Source organism: Glandiceps talaboti, chromosome 10, assembly GCF_964340395.1.
Source record: "Glandiceps talaboti chromosome 10, keGlaTala1.1, whole genome shotgun sequence".
NCBI lineage: Eukaryota > Metazoa > Hemichordata > Enteropneusta > Spengelidae > Glandiceps > Glandiceps talaboti.
Genome location: NC_135558.1, coordinates 5,687,700 through 5,703,485, shown reverse-complemented (window position 1 = coordinate 5,703,485; position 15,786 = coordinate 5,687,700). Strand labels below are relative to the sequence as shown.

Sequence of the window (15,786 nt, the reverse complement as noted above, 5' to 3'; positions counted from 1 at the left end):
TGAGATGTTAATGTTTCTGTGACTGTCCCTAACATCGTTCATGTTGTACTAAATTTACTGGCTAAGCAGGCATCTTTCATTCGTTAGATGATACTTCATTCACTTACAACATCCTGCATACAATTCTATTTTATATAGGCCTCAATATAAATAATTGACAGACCAAAAAAATTCAATTTCGATAAGGAGACAGGTCTATTTATATATCCCTATATAGACATGATTGGTCTGACCACTAGAAAATCAAAATTACTTCCTGGAGTTCCGACAGAATGAAGAAATTTGATATTTTTTGTTACATCAAATTATTGCTTTGATACAGTTTGAGCTAGACTGAGATAAAATTTGTAATATTAACAACCACATTTCAGTATCTAAATAACAAGTATTTTGGTATGAATATGCAAATTAGCCTATTGATATGCAATTGATGTCAGCTACTATGGCTCTCATCATTTTAGTATCTAAATAACAAGTATTTTGGTATGAATATGCAAATTAGCCTATTGATATGCAATTGATGTCAGCTACTATGACTCTCATCATTTTCCAACTCTTAAAGCACTATTCCAATATACTAAATCTTGGCAATACTGACAGTCAAAACATTTCTTGGAAGAGAATCCCAATTTTCGCTGACGCCTTCTCAGCAATTGTCAGGGATGTACTACAATAGGCTATTGTCGCATGTCTTGAAAGAGGCACGTGAAATTACATATGAAATTTTCATTACTAAGTATGAACCCAGAGTCCATTGAACATTCATTCTCACATAATCCAAAAATGAGTCGTGACAGCACGCCAATGTATCTCAAACATTTTGAAGCAAATAATTCTCCGTTATTTATACAAGGAGGTCTACACATGAAATGAAATCTTTTCATCAAAATATCAACGCTAAGTACTTTGGTATATTTCTTAGATACAGTGTTTTTCCCCTGAGAATAAATCAATATGTACTCTGAGTCTCATACAGTATTATATACGTGTGAATGCTAAGAAATCATTACACAAATAAAAGTTCGGCTCTTAACCTTACGAGACCTTTCATTTACTCCGACTATATTTTCACAGCTGCAAAATGCACATAAAAGCAACTAGGTCTTTTACTATCCGGCCTACATATCTTTGCTGAAGGCAGTATCTTTCCAACGATTGATTATACCTCTAATGGTCTATATGCTATTCTTGGTCCATTTAGATTTCATATCACTGCATGTTAGGATGTACAATGTTTTTATCACAAACTGGAAACATCCGAGATAAAGCCAAATCCGCTATCAGATCAAAGACCATTTTTAATCTCTTCCGAACTTTGTAAAAACAACCTATCATTCAAAAGCATTCCATTATAGACTGACAACATAATGTCAAATTGTGTTCGAAATAGAATTTGAAAGGTGAAAAGAGAATTTAAAGAATAAATATCAATTTTTATCTTTCCTCTATCTCACACACTGAGGATGAGAAAGCAAGCAAATTGAGAGAGAACACATCTTCTACCAGTACATTACGATTCTTTGGAAAATGTTCACATATGTGGCATTGAAGGCAGACATTTAAAAAATATTTGTAAATCTGTCTTTTGAGGTCATCCCTTTTCTGCTGCTAGATCAAACATATGATTTCAATAAAACTCTGATTACTGATAGAGAAAACACGTGGCAAGTTTCTTCTAAACTACATCAACAAGATCATAAAGTCAGCTGACCAGTATGGAAAATTGCATGAGCGTGTTTTGAGAATGTCTGTAATACACAGATGACCACATATCCGGAAGTGCTGGAGACAGTTGCTAGGGGCAACCAAAACTCATCAATGATGTTTGATTGCACTATCATCCTCATGTTTGTGTCTCTTCAATCAAGCCATGACTAACCACAGAATGAACTAAGGGGTAACAAACCATGTGTATTACTCCTCTTGGACAAACACAATCTACACATGATTACATATCTCCAGGGAAATCCCAGTCGGGAACATTGGGAAATAACAGATGCTATCACTCTGTAGTATTCTACAGATGTGAACAAGATATGTGGTTGGCTCAGCTTGTACTGATGGTTTCTCACTTGAAAGACAGTCTGGTCTACAGCAGCCTCAGATTATGTGACATCATTTTTGTTGTTCTGATTGAGGGTCGTCTCATGAAATATTAGTGCACTAGAGCCATATGGTATTTTACATAACAATAGAACTTAGGACATATTAAATACTACATCAAGCAATTGTTCTCTAAACATCATAAGGAAAAATCCATAACTCTGCATGAGTACACTTATGATGTTGAAAAATAAAACCATGTTTGTATTAAACATAAAGTATAGTATATGTATATTGAATCAAATCCCCTTGGAACTCTCTACAACCTGATCCCATCCTCTCCCTTCAATCTGTCCCACCCTCTCTTTTCTAGCCATTCTCCACCCTCCTCCTTCAATATGTCCCTCTTTCCCCTACTTCTTCAACCCAATCCAATCCTCTCTCCCCCATCAACATACATTACTTTACATGGTGCACAGGTCTGACAGAATTTGTTGATGACAAACAAACAAGGGGGTTGACAGACATAGATTTCATAGGAATTTTTTAAGAGGGGGTGTGAGAGACAATTCCTTCAAATCATGTTTAAATTGCAGGGGGGGGGGGGGGGACGACTCCTACATTATCATCTCATCTGACTTCCTTCCACTTACCAAGGTTGAACAACTCCTGACACTAATTTATTCAAATTGTGAACATCTGTGACTAAAATTGGTTGGTACAAGAGCAAAGGTGTTTTTCTTCACTGGCTAATGTTAGTATTATCTGAATAGTGTACACACAGACCTGTCAAAGTGTGTTCAAAGTTTAACCAATTAAGTACTTTAATACATGACTAACACTATAATTAAATGTTATAGTTAAACTGATCAAACTTTAGGGATTGAATGTGCTGGTGGTTTTTATGTTGTAACTCAAAATCAACAAAATAGTGTATATGATTATTCTGATTCAAATCTAAAACATAAAAGAAACGTCCTCTACTTCAATCCAGTGTACTGACAGCATCTTCCAACTTCTAAGCAAGATTTCCAACTTTTGATAACTGTATTATAGAGAGGCCGCTCAATGTAGATTTGGTGAAAATTACTTTTTGTATTTTGGGGTCCTCTATGCATAAAGAAACGTAGCTGAGATAGACTCAGCCTCACCTCTGTTCCCCTTCAAAATGATAATTTTTGAGGTACGATAATTACACTATTTTACAAGTTGTATGGGTTGTTACAGTTCACTTCTGATTTGACCTCCCTCCTACAGTATATATACTATGTAATTACTGTGAAAACAGCTTGGCACCTATATATTTACAAGAAGGAAAAGCAACTGAAGTAGTAGTTTGAGAATCAATGTATTCTTGTCAAAATGGCTGGAATTTTTTAACATCATGTGCCTTGAAAGCAATACATATTAATTTGAAAACATTCTGTGCAGTTTGCACTGAAGTCAATTTGATGCACACAATTTCTAGTGATGTACCAACATTTGTGTCCCCTATCTCTTACTATGTAGTGACTCACAAGAAGTCACAGTTTTTCTCATTTTGGCTCTCGCAACAACAAAATTTGGCTGATTCTGTGTGTTCTGAACTTTACTTCCATTTACTGGAATGTGTTTATCAAGATGGCTTCGTACCAAATGTTTTAAAGGAATCTTCATAAACAATTTGTAACATCTACTAAGTTACATGATAAAATTAAGTAAAGCGTGCTACTTGCCAAATTGACTAAAAATAACCTCAAAGTAAGAGTTATGTTACTGGATGATGTAAAGATGTGACATTGTTGGAAGACGGTGATCTAAAAATACTGGAATGCATATGACATTTACACCTCTCAGACAGTTTTTACTGTTATATCTGTCATGACTGCCACATCAACATGAAATCTATGAGAACCAACTGCTAAAAGTCAACCCTTTGATGATGGGCTCACCACGGATTTGTTACTGACAGATTTGGAATTTCCGTTCTAATGATGGCGTTTGTGGTATTTATGATATTTTAACAATTGTGCAGTTTTAGCATGATGGTTTATGACCCACTCCAATTATATACAGTCAGACTGAAATACTTCATTGGAATACTTTGATACATGTCATTGCAGTAATAACCTCTAATTACATCTAAAAGGTCACACTCCCTGACTGTGAGAATCACCACTTGAAAGCAGTTAATTTTGGGGTCTCTGCAGACAATTGCACACCAGTTTCTTTTCTATACAGACTCAGGGTTGTATTCATGTGAACAGTGATAACTCCAAGTACAAAGCCGTTTGGTGTCAATGTACTGTATTCAAGGTTTGTGCCAACATTGTAGTTAAATGTGGTGGTACCACTGTGAAATATTTAACAAGGATTTAAAATTGTCACCAAAAAATGTTGTTGAACCTTATACAAAAGTGTAAGCCACCCTGTATAATTCTTAAGACAAACAATTCTGCTGTACAGTGTAAACACAGCAAGAGAAGCCACACAAAGCTAACCATAGTCAACTTATTATTCAAAACTACATGACAAATCTTGGCTTCATTTATTCAACAAAATTTCACAGTTAAAACTGAAGTGGATACCTTGGAAAACAAGATCAAACAAAACATTCTTGTCACTTTTGTCCTCTGGCAAACATGAAGTTGCACATATGGCTTCATGAAAACTTGATATCTTTGGGGTTTTTTAACCCTCACCCCTTCACTTTAAATTTTTCTTAAAAACCTCTCATTAATTCAAATCAGTATCAAACAAGACTTTTCCTCAAGCATGTCAACGTTTTGAGTTACTTCTACTAACAACTTGTATTTGCTATGAAATTTTTTTATCACTGGCTTGTAACTTGAGCTAGACAACAACTACGTTTGTGTTTACTCTTCAGGCATTTACATGTGATTTCAGTGACTAGCTATTTGCCCGCCACTGACATACATAACTGTCTAGCTATGAGCACACATAAAACACAATAAACAATATCCCTAGGAAGTATGTACTGACTGTGATAGTAAACTTGAGGAATTTTCCACGCTGTAGTTGGTAACGCTCCAAGCGATACATGCAATGAAACCTGAAAGCTGCGTTTTCGCTTCACTGATTGAACTAAAAAACTGCCACATCATGACCTGGTGTACAGTGACGCTGGCCATGCTCTATCTCTTAAAATAAGATCTGACAGTTTTACATGATTCAGCCTTGGCCTTCTAACCCACATATGCTCCTATATCAGAACTGTGCATTTTTTAAAAGCAATTTGAGACACTTTCGAACCTATCCCCATAACATTTCTTCTAACCCTGACCAACTGCAATAACATTCCTCAGGTACGTCTACCTTCCTGTGGGTCAAGTCGCCTGTTTTTACTTTAAAACTGATACGTTTTATGTCTTTCGCTTTTAAAGTCACAAGAAACTCTTAAGAACTGTTTTAACTGCAAATAAACAGGACTTAAAGTAGTGGATATAATCACCATCAATCACAAATCAATAGGTGTTAGTACTTTACACTTTGTAAGACACCTTTTCAAACTTTGAATGGACGATACTTTCAGGAAGCCCTACACCTTGGCATTGTTCGTGTTTGCTATTCACCAGTTTCGTTGAAACAATATGGTATATCTCTTAAAGAGGTGTAAATTACTGGAACCGCATTCCTTTAATTTCAATATTTATTATTTTAAAGTTAGAAATCATGATGCTACCCACCCGAATTCTTCTCATGGCCGCTACGATTTCTACTCGGCTACTCGGCCTGGGAACGTCCAATGTCCCGATATACTGGGGGAAAAAATATTAAACGTAGGTTTATAAAACGCTTATACCTATAGCGAAGCTTGGCGAGAGAGATGTGCCAATAATTAATACTTAAAATGAAATCACAGTCACCGAAGCCATACACGGTAAACAAGGAGAAACCACACAGGGCTTCTGATCAAATAATGATTATCACCAGAGTTATACATAGTGACCGCATATAAGACCAGCTCAACTGAAGTACGTACTGTGTCCATGTTGTGTCGCCGTGTGACTGGATTTTCAAACAATAATGTTGCACCGATGATATATTAAAGAATAATTATCAATCAGAACAAGATCAGAGTTAGTTTAAAAAGTTTCAAGTTTATAGTTCACATGAATAAACATAATACTAACCTTCGCCTGGAAATTAAGCCCATGTTGGAAGGCTTCTTCGTTGTGGAGTGGGATCCTCGAGTCGTAAGTATCCTCGACTAAGTTGTACTTATTTTTCTTGGTCGGCATTGCTATACTAAGCGATCTAAAACTGAACGGAGTTGGTTAGTTTTACTCGGACTTGACTATTGAGGTGTGAACAGCGACGCTGTTGTATCTCTTTTGTTTTACAAATTTCAGGTCAACAGCTCGTCCACACAGAAACGAACTTCTCTTTCAAAAGCCTTTTGAAATCAACGCATGCAACAAGCCAGCGCCGACAACGGACATAAACATCACAAACTTTTCAAACTCCGATGTCTTCAAATTCACCGCCGGCTAAAAGAAAATGCAGCTCGTAGTGTAAGCAGACCGTCTGTGCTACTACATTTCCTATATCAAGAAGCGATCGCCGAGGAGCACCCCGTGTAAATCCACTCCGAAAGCTCCGAAGTTCTTTGAATATTTCAACATACTGACTTCCGCCCGCCTTGGTGTAATGTCACGTGACTTTTGATGTTTAGATTTTTTATTTGCATATATTTGCATAGGGTTTGACCTATTTTTGGAGTAGAGATTGACCAACCAACGAGCACATTTCCGGTTGGCGCAAAATTTGCAGTGCTTGCAAAATAAGTCCACAAAAGCTTGTTGTTTACATTCGCGGTATATTTTTTCGATGCTATGATTTCTAAGATACAACCGATTGTCAACTTTGGTGCAGCGTCTCTGCGGTAAATGGTGTGTGCACCGAAACGAAACTTCACTGATTAGTACTATAGACTAGTAGAGGGCGTGATTCTGGTGCGTATTTCATATTTTTGATACGGTGTTTCACGAATGGTCATCGAAAATCAATGGTACATGATTCAAATATAATAATATAACAATTCGCTGAAATGTTATTTATATGAGATTCTAAACCATTGTGACAATGACATCATCTGACAACAAATAAGTTAGTTCATTATTTATTTAATTAACTCTGCTGACTAAACATATTACATTATCACCTTGTGAAAGAACTTGATTACATATTCATAAAAAGTGCTGACAAAGGCACTTTCACTCACCTGGCCCACCCAGATTCGGAAGTTATAACAAAGTGTATTGTTGATGTCTTAACAGTTGCTGTTCAACCGTTTTAGGTAGTAATTGCAGAGTTTGCACAAGCCCCAACATGAGCTGGTATTGGTAATTGTGGAAGTATCATAGCCGACAAGTGCGATCGATTTCAACCACAATGCCAAAACAGAAAGGCATTCTTGGAGTTCAAAAGTCTCAGATATTTTTCTCCATTGGAGGAGAAGACTGGCCATCAGATGATGAAAGTGACTCTGACTTTGAGGTGACAGACGAAGAGACTGCCAAGGTTGATGTGAATGAAAGGTATGTACACACTTGCCATATAGCTTGATTGGTATCAATAAGATGGAAAGTACTATTGTGAATGCCTACCCAAGACTAAGTAGTATTGTGGTCAGATATTGAAATAAAAAGTTATTTACTTATCATGGTATACATACAATCTGATTAAAATCTGATGTATTGTACACCTTTCGACTTCTCTTTGGCTGTTACATTTTGTTGTGAGTGCTGGTTACATACATACCATAGGTTTTCCTGAGCCACGCGAGAGAGCTGAGTGCATTCACTCAACCAATGAAGACAAGTAATGTGCCAAAACATATATGTACAGGACTCTGGTTGACTACTCATAAGTACAAGATTGGGTTCAGGAAAATCTATGGTATTGTGTCAGATGTATGTAACAAGCACTCACAAAAGAACAAACGACAGTAAATGGAACAGCCAAAAAGAAATCGCAAGGTGTACACTACATCAGATTTTAATCAGATTGAGTATACATAGTACCACAAAATGTCCCCTGTGTCTGCTTTGTCATTATGCAAGCTCCTATGCATTGATATCAATCAACATCAATGGAGTTGGTGTATCATGTGGACAGTTAACTCTGTTGTCTTGACAACTGTATCAAAACAGACTGATATACAACATATTTTGCTAATGTAGGCTCTTACTATGTCATCTAAGCAATCATGTTTTTTCCTAAACAGTGAATCAAAAAAGAAAAAGACCAAAACCATACAAAACAAAAGGAAACAGAAAAATGATGAAAAACAAGATTCCAGACCTAAAAAGAGAAGACTTGATTCAGCAAAGATTGGTTCAACAGGTGGAAAGTCAAATACAAAGTCTAAGTCAGCAAATAACAGACATACTGATGATGAGATTAAAGACAGTACTAAGACTAGGAATGACTCAACTCATAAATCATATGCACAAAAACTACCTCCAGAGGTCATAGTTCATATACTTCAATATGTTGTACAAGAAAATGGTGCCTTTCCCATACTGTGCAGGTAAGACAACAAATAAATTATATACTTGTAGAGTTTTTCACTGTGACTGAAATAGGCAGTTTACTACACTAGCTGACATTGATAAAACACATTGATATAATTAAATTGAATTGAACTCAATTGCATCAAAATTTGAAAACAAACATGTCATATAATCAGTGAAGTACTGCAAGATGAGAATGAATAATTCTGGTGATGAACCATGGCAATAGTTACCTGTTTATGTGTGAAAAATGGAAATTGCTGATGGAACATTTATATAAATTTTTGTGTGGCTTTGGTATATGGAATTTGTGACCAGAGGGAAGTTTTTCAAAATACGGATTAATGGGATGTGTGCTGTTGAAAAGAAAGAATCCCATATGCCTGAAGTGATGGCATATTTTAGTTTGTGAAAAGTGAGCTAGACATATATATATATCTGACAATAACCTATCCTTGTGACCACAGGTTATCAAAACTGTGTCGTTCCTGGCGGGAGGCATGTAGTCATCCATCCCTATGGAAGAAAGTGGACTTGTCTTATGGTTCTATAAAAAGTAAACCAGATACATTAAGATGGCTGGCTACTAATAGATTTACTCAAATTAAGGAGCTTGACCTCGGGTCATGGGCCACCGTCGCTCACTCAACTATTCAGGTGAGTTGGCCTGCTAGGATGAGGCATGTGGTTGAGGTAGTATTGTAGCGACATTTAAATGTTGATTTGTGCATGACATTGTAATGAATGTAGTACATGTACAGTTCATTTCTTGTATTTACAAACACAGGATTCATTCAACAACAATAATAATGGTAAAGAGGTAGGTATTCTTTCAAAAAAGACCCAAGGGAATGGAGACGAGGGCGAGGAGAAACACATCTCTAGGGGATATCAAATTGTGTGTTTGATTCTATAATACATCATATGCTGGTAATCAGAAAGGTCAGATTGTGTAATTTGGCCACTAGAAGCACTGTGGGATAGCAGATTGTGTGAGATTGGAGGAGTGGACAGTGTTTGTATTCAGATGTCAAATTGCATGTTTTGATTCTGCCAACATAAAAACTGTAAACACACTTATCTTATTTTTCAACAGGTACTGGCAGATAACTGTCCATCCCTGCAGTTCATTGGTTTGTTCCGATGTGTAAAGTTAACATCAGAAACAGTGAAATTGTTAGTAGATAAATGTCCTCAGTTGTCTGGGTTAGATCTTTCCTATACAAATGTAAGTACTAAACCATGTTCTATTGTTATTTATCGACAAAAATTGAACCAAGTGTTTGTGAAGTATATACTTATGAATCAGTAGTATACACTACAAACAAAATTGATCAAAAATATTGATTTAGTAATGTACCTGGTCTGTAAGATATGATGTGAAGTGCCATGTGTATATGCCAGCACCCATGCATAGGGCTGAAAGACATGATATATTCTTACAGTCTTATGTGCCATGTGATAGAAAAACATCGACGACATGTTTTTTATGTAATTATCCAAAAATAATAAATACAATGAAAGCTCACTTACCCCTGTAGTCATCGGAAATAGTTACCTGTTCAAATGTTGTATGACATATTCTGCAGAGCGCAATTGGTTCAATTGTAGGAATAGCAAAATCCTCAAGTGAGATGATTGCAGAGAACTAGACTTAGTAAAAAAGCTACTTGTCTTAGTTTTACTCCTATGAGTCCTATATATGTCTGTGGACTTGGACAGAAATCAAAATGAAATTTAAATTTGACTGTTTTTCCATTCCATAGCAAGATATGATATCAACAACTTCCTTGAAATACATCGCGGAAAACTGTGGTGAACGTCTCAAGACATTAAACATCTCAGGAAACACCATCTCAGGGTTTACAGTATCTCTTAATTATCTCATGGTAAGCTTGATTACAAGAACAGTGTTTGTAGTTATTAGATGAAATTAATATAAAAATTATGATGAGAAATTATTGAGTTGTAGTACAGTTTTTCTTTTAGCAAAATGTTTTTCTTGATCACTGATATTGTGAAATTTGTTGTGAATGATATGCCTTTACATGATACAAAGATGCATGTTATTTAGTCAAATTTCACAAGAATATGTGGGAAGAATTGATGTAACCATAGTAACCATATAATACTATCACTCAGATTTCCTGGCAGGTGAGATATTTGTAAGCTGACAAGCTAAGCAACCATAAAAAATGATAAAACTCTAACTACATGTATTGTTACACAAAGTTTGTAGTTGGGATGCAGGTATAGATAAAATGAAATATACCATGCACGAGAATATTTGGAATGTATACTCTAGTTGTTCTATAACATGACAACGTGCGTCTATAACAGACAACGAGTGTCTACATCACTGGTTCTGCTGTGTTCAAAATATGAGTCAAAATGTTCAAAATTGCCATTAGTTTCCCCGATTTTTTTCGCTATTACTGGCGATACTATAATTATATTATTCCCCAATATTATTCTTCATTCAGTTGGAAAGTACTTGTGACCTAAGGGTTTGTCATTATGAGTCTCTGTTAATATTCAAATTACTCTAGTGAGTGTTGACAAGGACCCCTTAAGTCACTCGTATTTTCCTTGGCTGAACGGAGAAAAATATTGGGGAATAACATTTTATTGTTACACATTTGTAGTAGTGACACATGTATGAATAAAATGAAATATACATATTACAGTTAAAGTGGCAGGAATGTTGAAATAAATATCAGCACATACAGTCTGTATTTTTACAAGATGAGTAAAAGTTTTGAAAAGTAAATGCATAAAAGTTAATGGTATGACAAAAGTTACTCATGTATACTGGTAGTAAAATGGGGAGAAAAGGAAATGAGAAATAGTAAAACATATTAACATGAATTTGTACCTTGTATTCCAGAACAAATGTCCAAATATGAGAGAGTTTGATTTCTCTGGTTGTAAATTCACTTCATATTCTGTGAGATTCCCTATAGAAGCTTGTCAAACAGCCTGGACTAACTTACGAACACTTCGAATGGCATGTTGTAAGATTGGTGCTACTGATGTATCTTACCAAGTTGAGGTAAGGCAGGACTTCAGTGTCTCTGTCTGTCTGCAGTATGTTCGGTAATGGTAGTCAGAGGAATCACCTTTCAACACTGCAGTTAACTAATCAATTATTCAGATAATGAAAGTCTTAACTTGGAGCTAATTTTGTGAGATGAGGCAAGATAAATCTGATTACATGTATATTTAGATTGTTGACAATGCCCAAGACATGAAAAAACAAAGTATGAAATGTATTTAACTCTTCTGATAGAGGGCGCTCTTTAACTGCTGTACATGCAAGAATTTGTCATCACTGATACCAATGTATCTGGTCAATAATCTTTCTATAGGCAATGTCACCTGGCTTTCCTAAACTACAAGAATTCAGTGCTGCAGCTGAACCACATGAGTCACGTGGACTTATCATTGGTGGAGCTGGAATTACCAATGATTTCCTGATGAGAATGTTAAAGACCTCACAAGATCTAAAACTACTAGATCTACGAAACTGTACAAGTCTGGATAGCGTAGCTCTGAAACCACAGGTACAGGATGAAATCCTTCACATAACAATCGCTATCCTAAAGATCCCCATGTATACAGCTGGGATGATGGGGAGATAACTGTACATCAAATCTTCACAAATTAGCCCACCTAATTAACAGATACCACCCCTGAAAATTCATCAGTGTTATTCTTGTGATTGTTCCAGACAAAAATGAACCTAGATACAAGAGTTTATGTTTTTGTTATTTTTTCTCTCCAAAGTGTACCTTTCGTAGTCTATAAATTATACCATGCCAGGGTACGCTCATGCATCAACCAACCCCAAATGAAGACCGCTGATAGTGGAATGACACTGTATCTTACATCCTATATCTTTCTCTGCTAATGTAATTTTTCTACTTTGTTTGTCTAGAATATTCCAATAGATAGTTTGGAGAGATTATATGTATCCCAGTGTTCACTTGTGAAGAGTGAATACCTGGTTGAATTGATGAAAAGAGTAAGTATTACATCATCTTATTAAAGGAGCACAAGCTGAGTTGATATATTTTTTGGATGTAATTTTTTTCTACATGTTAAAAGGTACTGGGAGTATTCTAGTTACTGACGCATACTTAACCACCACTTTCAAGTAACTGAACTCAAACCTTGTATAGAATATAACAAATAAATGATCTGATAACGTAATTTATCAAACATACCAAAAATGTGCAGGAATTCCATACCACACAATGAACAGTTCTCACAATGCCAGAACACAAATTATAATGTCATAGAAGGCATGCATTGACATTAACAATATACTAGAATAGTGTAATCAAAGTTGGCATTTTCACTTGAGTAAACAGGTTATAAACTCAGCCAGTACCACTTTAATACTGCCCATCTTTCACAATACATTGTACAATCCTGCAAATAAAATGATCTTTTTTCATCTTCAAGTTTGTAATAATTAGATAACTTTAGACTAGCAGAGTTTATTTTATTTTTGTTTTAATATTTAATAAATAAATGAATTGTATATTGATTACAGTGGAGACATAGTTTAGTAGAATTGGACCTTGCATGGAATGTCATCCACAACAATGATATCCTTGATGAAGCCTTACAAATCCTAGGAGGGGATCCCAACCTTTCAGCTCTAGAAGTAATCAATCTGAGTGGAACTGGTGTGAGAAGTACAGGTGTCAGGTGGGTGTCATGTGACTTGTAACCAAGTATCATGTGATATATCTTGATCATGTCAAGAGATGTGACGTTGTATTATGGCATATATATTCGATACGTAATAAATACATGTCCTTCAGAATTTGTGTACTACAAATATGGACTGTAGCTTTATTGTAAGGCAGTGTAGTCTTCAGTTTAATTACAATAACACCGTAGAATTTGGAATGGCAGATTCTTGCTTGAAATAATGTTCAGTTCTATATGCATTGTGTATTAAACCAACCAATGTTCTTGTGTTGAATCATAGACCCTCCACCCATGGTGTGTGGGTCAGGGTCATGGTCAGGGTGTATGATTTAATGGGAAATATCACTGACAATGAGATACACAGAAAGGGTAGGATTAGGAACAAAAATATGCAACCTCCGAGACATGGTTGCCAGTTTGCTATCCATTGCATCTGCCATCGTCGACAGTACTCTGAGATGCACTTTGACCTTGAAAAATGTACACTCTTCAAGTCTTCAATCTGTTCATGTCTTCTAAAATATCGTGCATTCATGTAAAATTATCAGCCATGGTTATGTTTCAGTTTTAGTGTCCATATATATGAAATATGCACTCCTTACCATGCCAACAGAGTCATCAGATAAGAAGTTCACAAATCACAATCACATTATGGCCTTTTTGATCCAATCATACTTTTACTCTCTTTTATTTCCAGTGCATTAATGGCAGGCTGCCCAAAGCTTGAGTCCCTCAACTTGACTTCTTGTCGTGTCCTTCCAAGGGGAATGAAACGTCTCCACAAAGGCAAAGATTTACTGCAGTTGAGGAATGAAATGCTTGACTAACACAAATATGGGAAGTAGTTATTCATACATACAAACAGTCCCATAGCAATAGTTAAACAGATGTTTTGAGAAGGAGACTATTTATTTATCATTATACAAGGAGTGAAAGCCAGAAGACATGCAAATGCTAGAGACATTGAATAACATGTTTTTGTACGTAGTGACACACAGACAAGGAAATGTTGTTGTGTGTGATTTTTTCAATCACTGCTTATACTTTATTGTGAAGATTTGTTTTAATAAGTAGTTATACTTTTGATCTTTCATGACAGTATACCCAAAGAAACCAAGTATTAAAGCCAGGATAATTCCATCATCACAATGCTAGTATTTATGAAATGTCTGACTTTCTATCATCATTAGAACTTCATATCCATTCCATACTGGACATTCCAGTGTGATAGAAACATATACTTAGTCTGTAGTAAGATTTTTAGATGTATAACTTCTTTCAAGTGTTCTGAAGCTTTTGTGCAATTTTCAGTTTGTACTCCATTTCACTGTATTAAAGGGATTATTTTTTGCTATACTACGTATTTGACTCTGTGTTATTCTCTACAATCACCCATTACAGTGTTTTTGTTAAAAGGTGGTAAGTACATAAAATCTACCCAAGTTCCCCTGTCATTTTACCAGGGTTCCCTACCAGTGTTTTTATTAAATCTATTTTACCAGGGTTCCCTACCAGTGTTTTTATTAAATCTATTTTACCAGGGTTCTCTACCAGTGTTTTTATTAAGGGTTTTAAGTAGGTAAAATCTACCTGTGTTCCCAGTCAGTTTACCAGGGTTCCCTACCAGAGTTGTTTGTTAAAGGGTGGTAAGTAGGTAAAATATACCCGTGTTCCCAGTCATTTTAACAAGTTCCCTACCAATATTTATATCACATCTCAAAATGTGATTGGTTGATTCTACACTTTTCAGACCTTGCACCGAATGGAGTTGATATTTGCTACCTTGAAGTGTCTTGTTATATTATCTTCCATTTCGTAGCACTCTCTATATGCTGCGCCTCCTTGCGGTCATTTCCCCACTCACGGAGGGAAGAAATGACCGCAAGGGGGCGCTGCATATATGGCGAGTGCTAGTAATCACATGGATGAGAATCTCACTAATATCTCCATGTAGTAATTTAGTACAGAATATGACTGATACCAGTCACAAACAGTTAGTACGCTCTGATGTTGCCCAAACTCGCCACTGTGTAAAACATGTCATAACTTGGAAACCCAACGTTGTGGGTTTTGTGGTCCATGAAAATTTAACATTCACGATCAGGGTACCGGGTATGAAATAACTTCCCATGTATCTGTAGAGCAAGGCTCGTCATAATATGATGAGCCTTTCCGTACTATTGTTAATGGCTCTACAGATACATGGGAAGTTATTTCATACCCTGATCGTGAATGTAAATACAATCAGAACCAAAGCCACTAAGGTCCTGCACAGAACTTCTCTGGTATTGTGGTAATCTCTCATGGAAATTTGATGAAAGTTTTACAATCGTGACAGAAGCCATACAACTTACAAGTACAAGTGCACTTCATACTCATAGATTAACCAGGCAGTTTCAATGCTGGTAAAAAACAATATTTTACGATCTATAAATAATGTGCTTGTCGAAGTTCTCTGAAGTGCAATGGAGGCCACTACGATTACTCTGCTACATCTTGTGTT

The 15,786-nt window shown here is 36.0% G+C and overlaps 2 protein-coding genes across 3 annotated transcripts in view; one reads left to right on the top strand and one right to left on the bottom strand.

Moving 5' to 3' along the window:
* The window catches only part of LOC144441049 (carboxyl-terminal PDZ ligand of neuronal nitric oxide synthase protein-like), a 52,534-nt gene extending 45,861 nt beyond the window's left edge, over window positions 1-6,673 (bottom strand). For both annotated transcript variants that reach the window (XM_078130562.1, XM_078130561.1), the window contains exons 1-2: window positions 6,177-6,673; window positions 5,730-5,801 (exon numbers count right to left, since the gene is read on the bottom strand). In XM_078130562.1, the coding sequence (XP_077986688.1) occupies window positions 5,730-5,801; window positions 6,177-6,284 (180 nt within the window). In that variant the 5' untranslated portion in view covers window positions 6,285-6,673. The remainder of the gene's footprint in view (window positions 1-5,729; window positions 5,802-6,176) is intronic.
* A 688-nt stretch (window positions 6,674-7,361) lies between these two features.
* Window positions 7,362-14,417, top strand: LOC144441415 (F-box/LRR-repeat protein 6-like). Its single transcript, XM_078130986.1, has 10 exons — window positions 7,362-7,583; window positions 8,273-8,578; window positions 9,029-9,218; window positions 9,658-9,789; window positions 10,328-10,450; window positions 11,449-11,613; window positions 11,930-12,124; window positions 12,499-12,585; window positions 13,120-13,277; window positions 13,981-14,417. The coding sequence occupies exons 1-10, from the start codon at window positions 7,438-7,440 to the stop codon at window positions 14,108-14,110; spliced, it is 1,632 nt and encodes a 543-aa protein (XP_077987112.1). The 5' UTR covers window positions 7,362-7,437; the 3' UTR covers window positions 14,111-14,417.
* The last annotated feature ends 1,369 nt before the right edge of the window (window positions 14,418-15,786 follow it).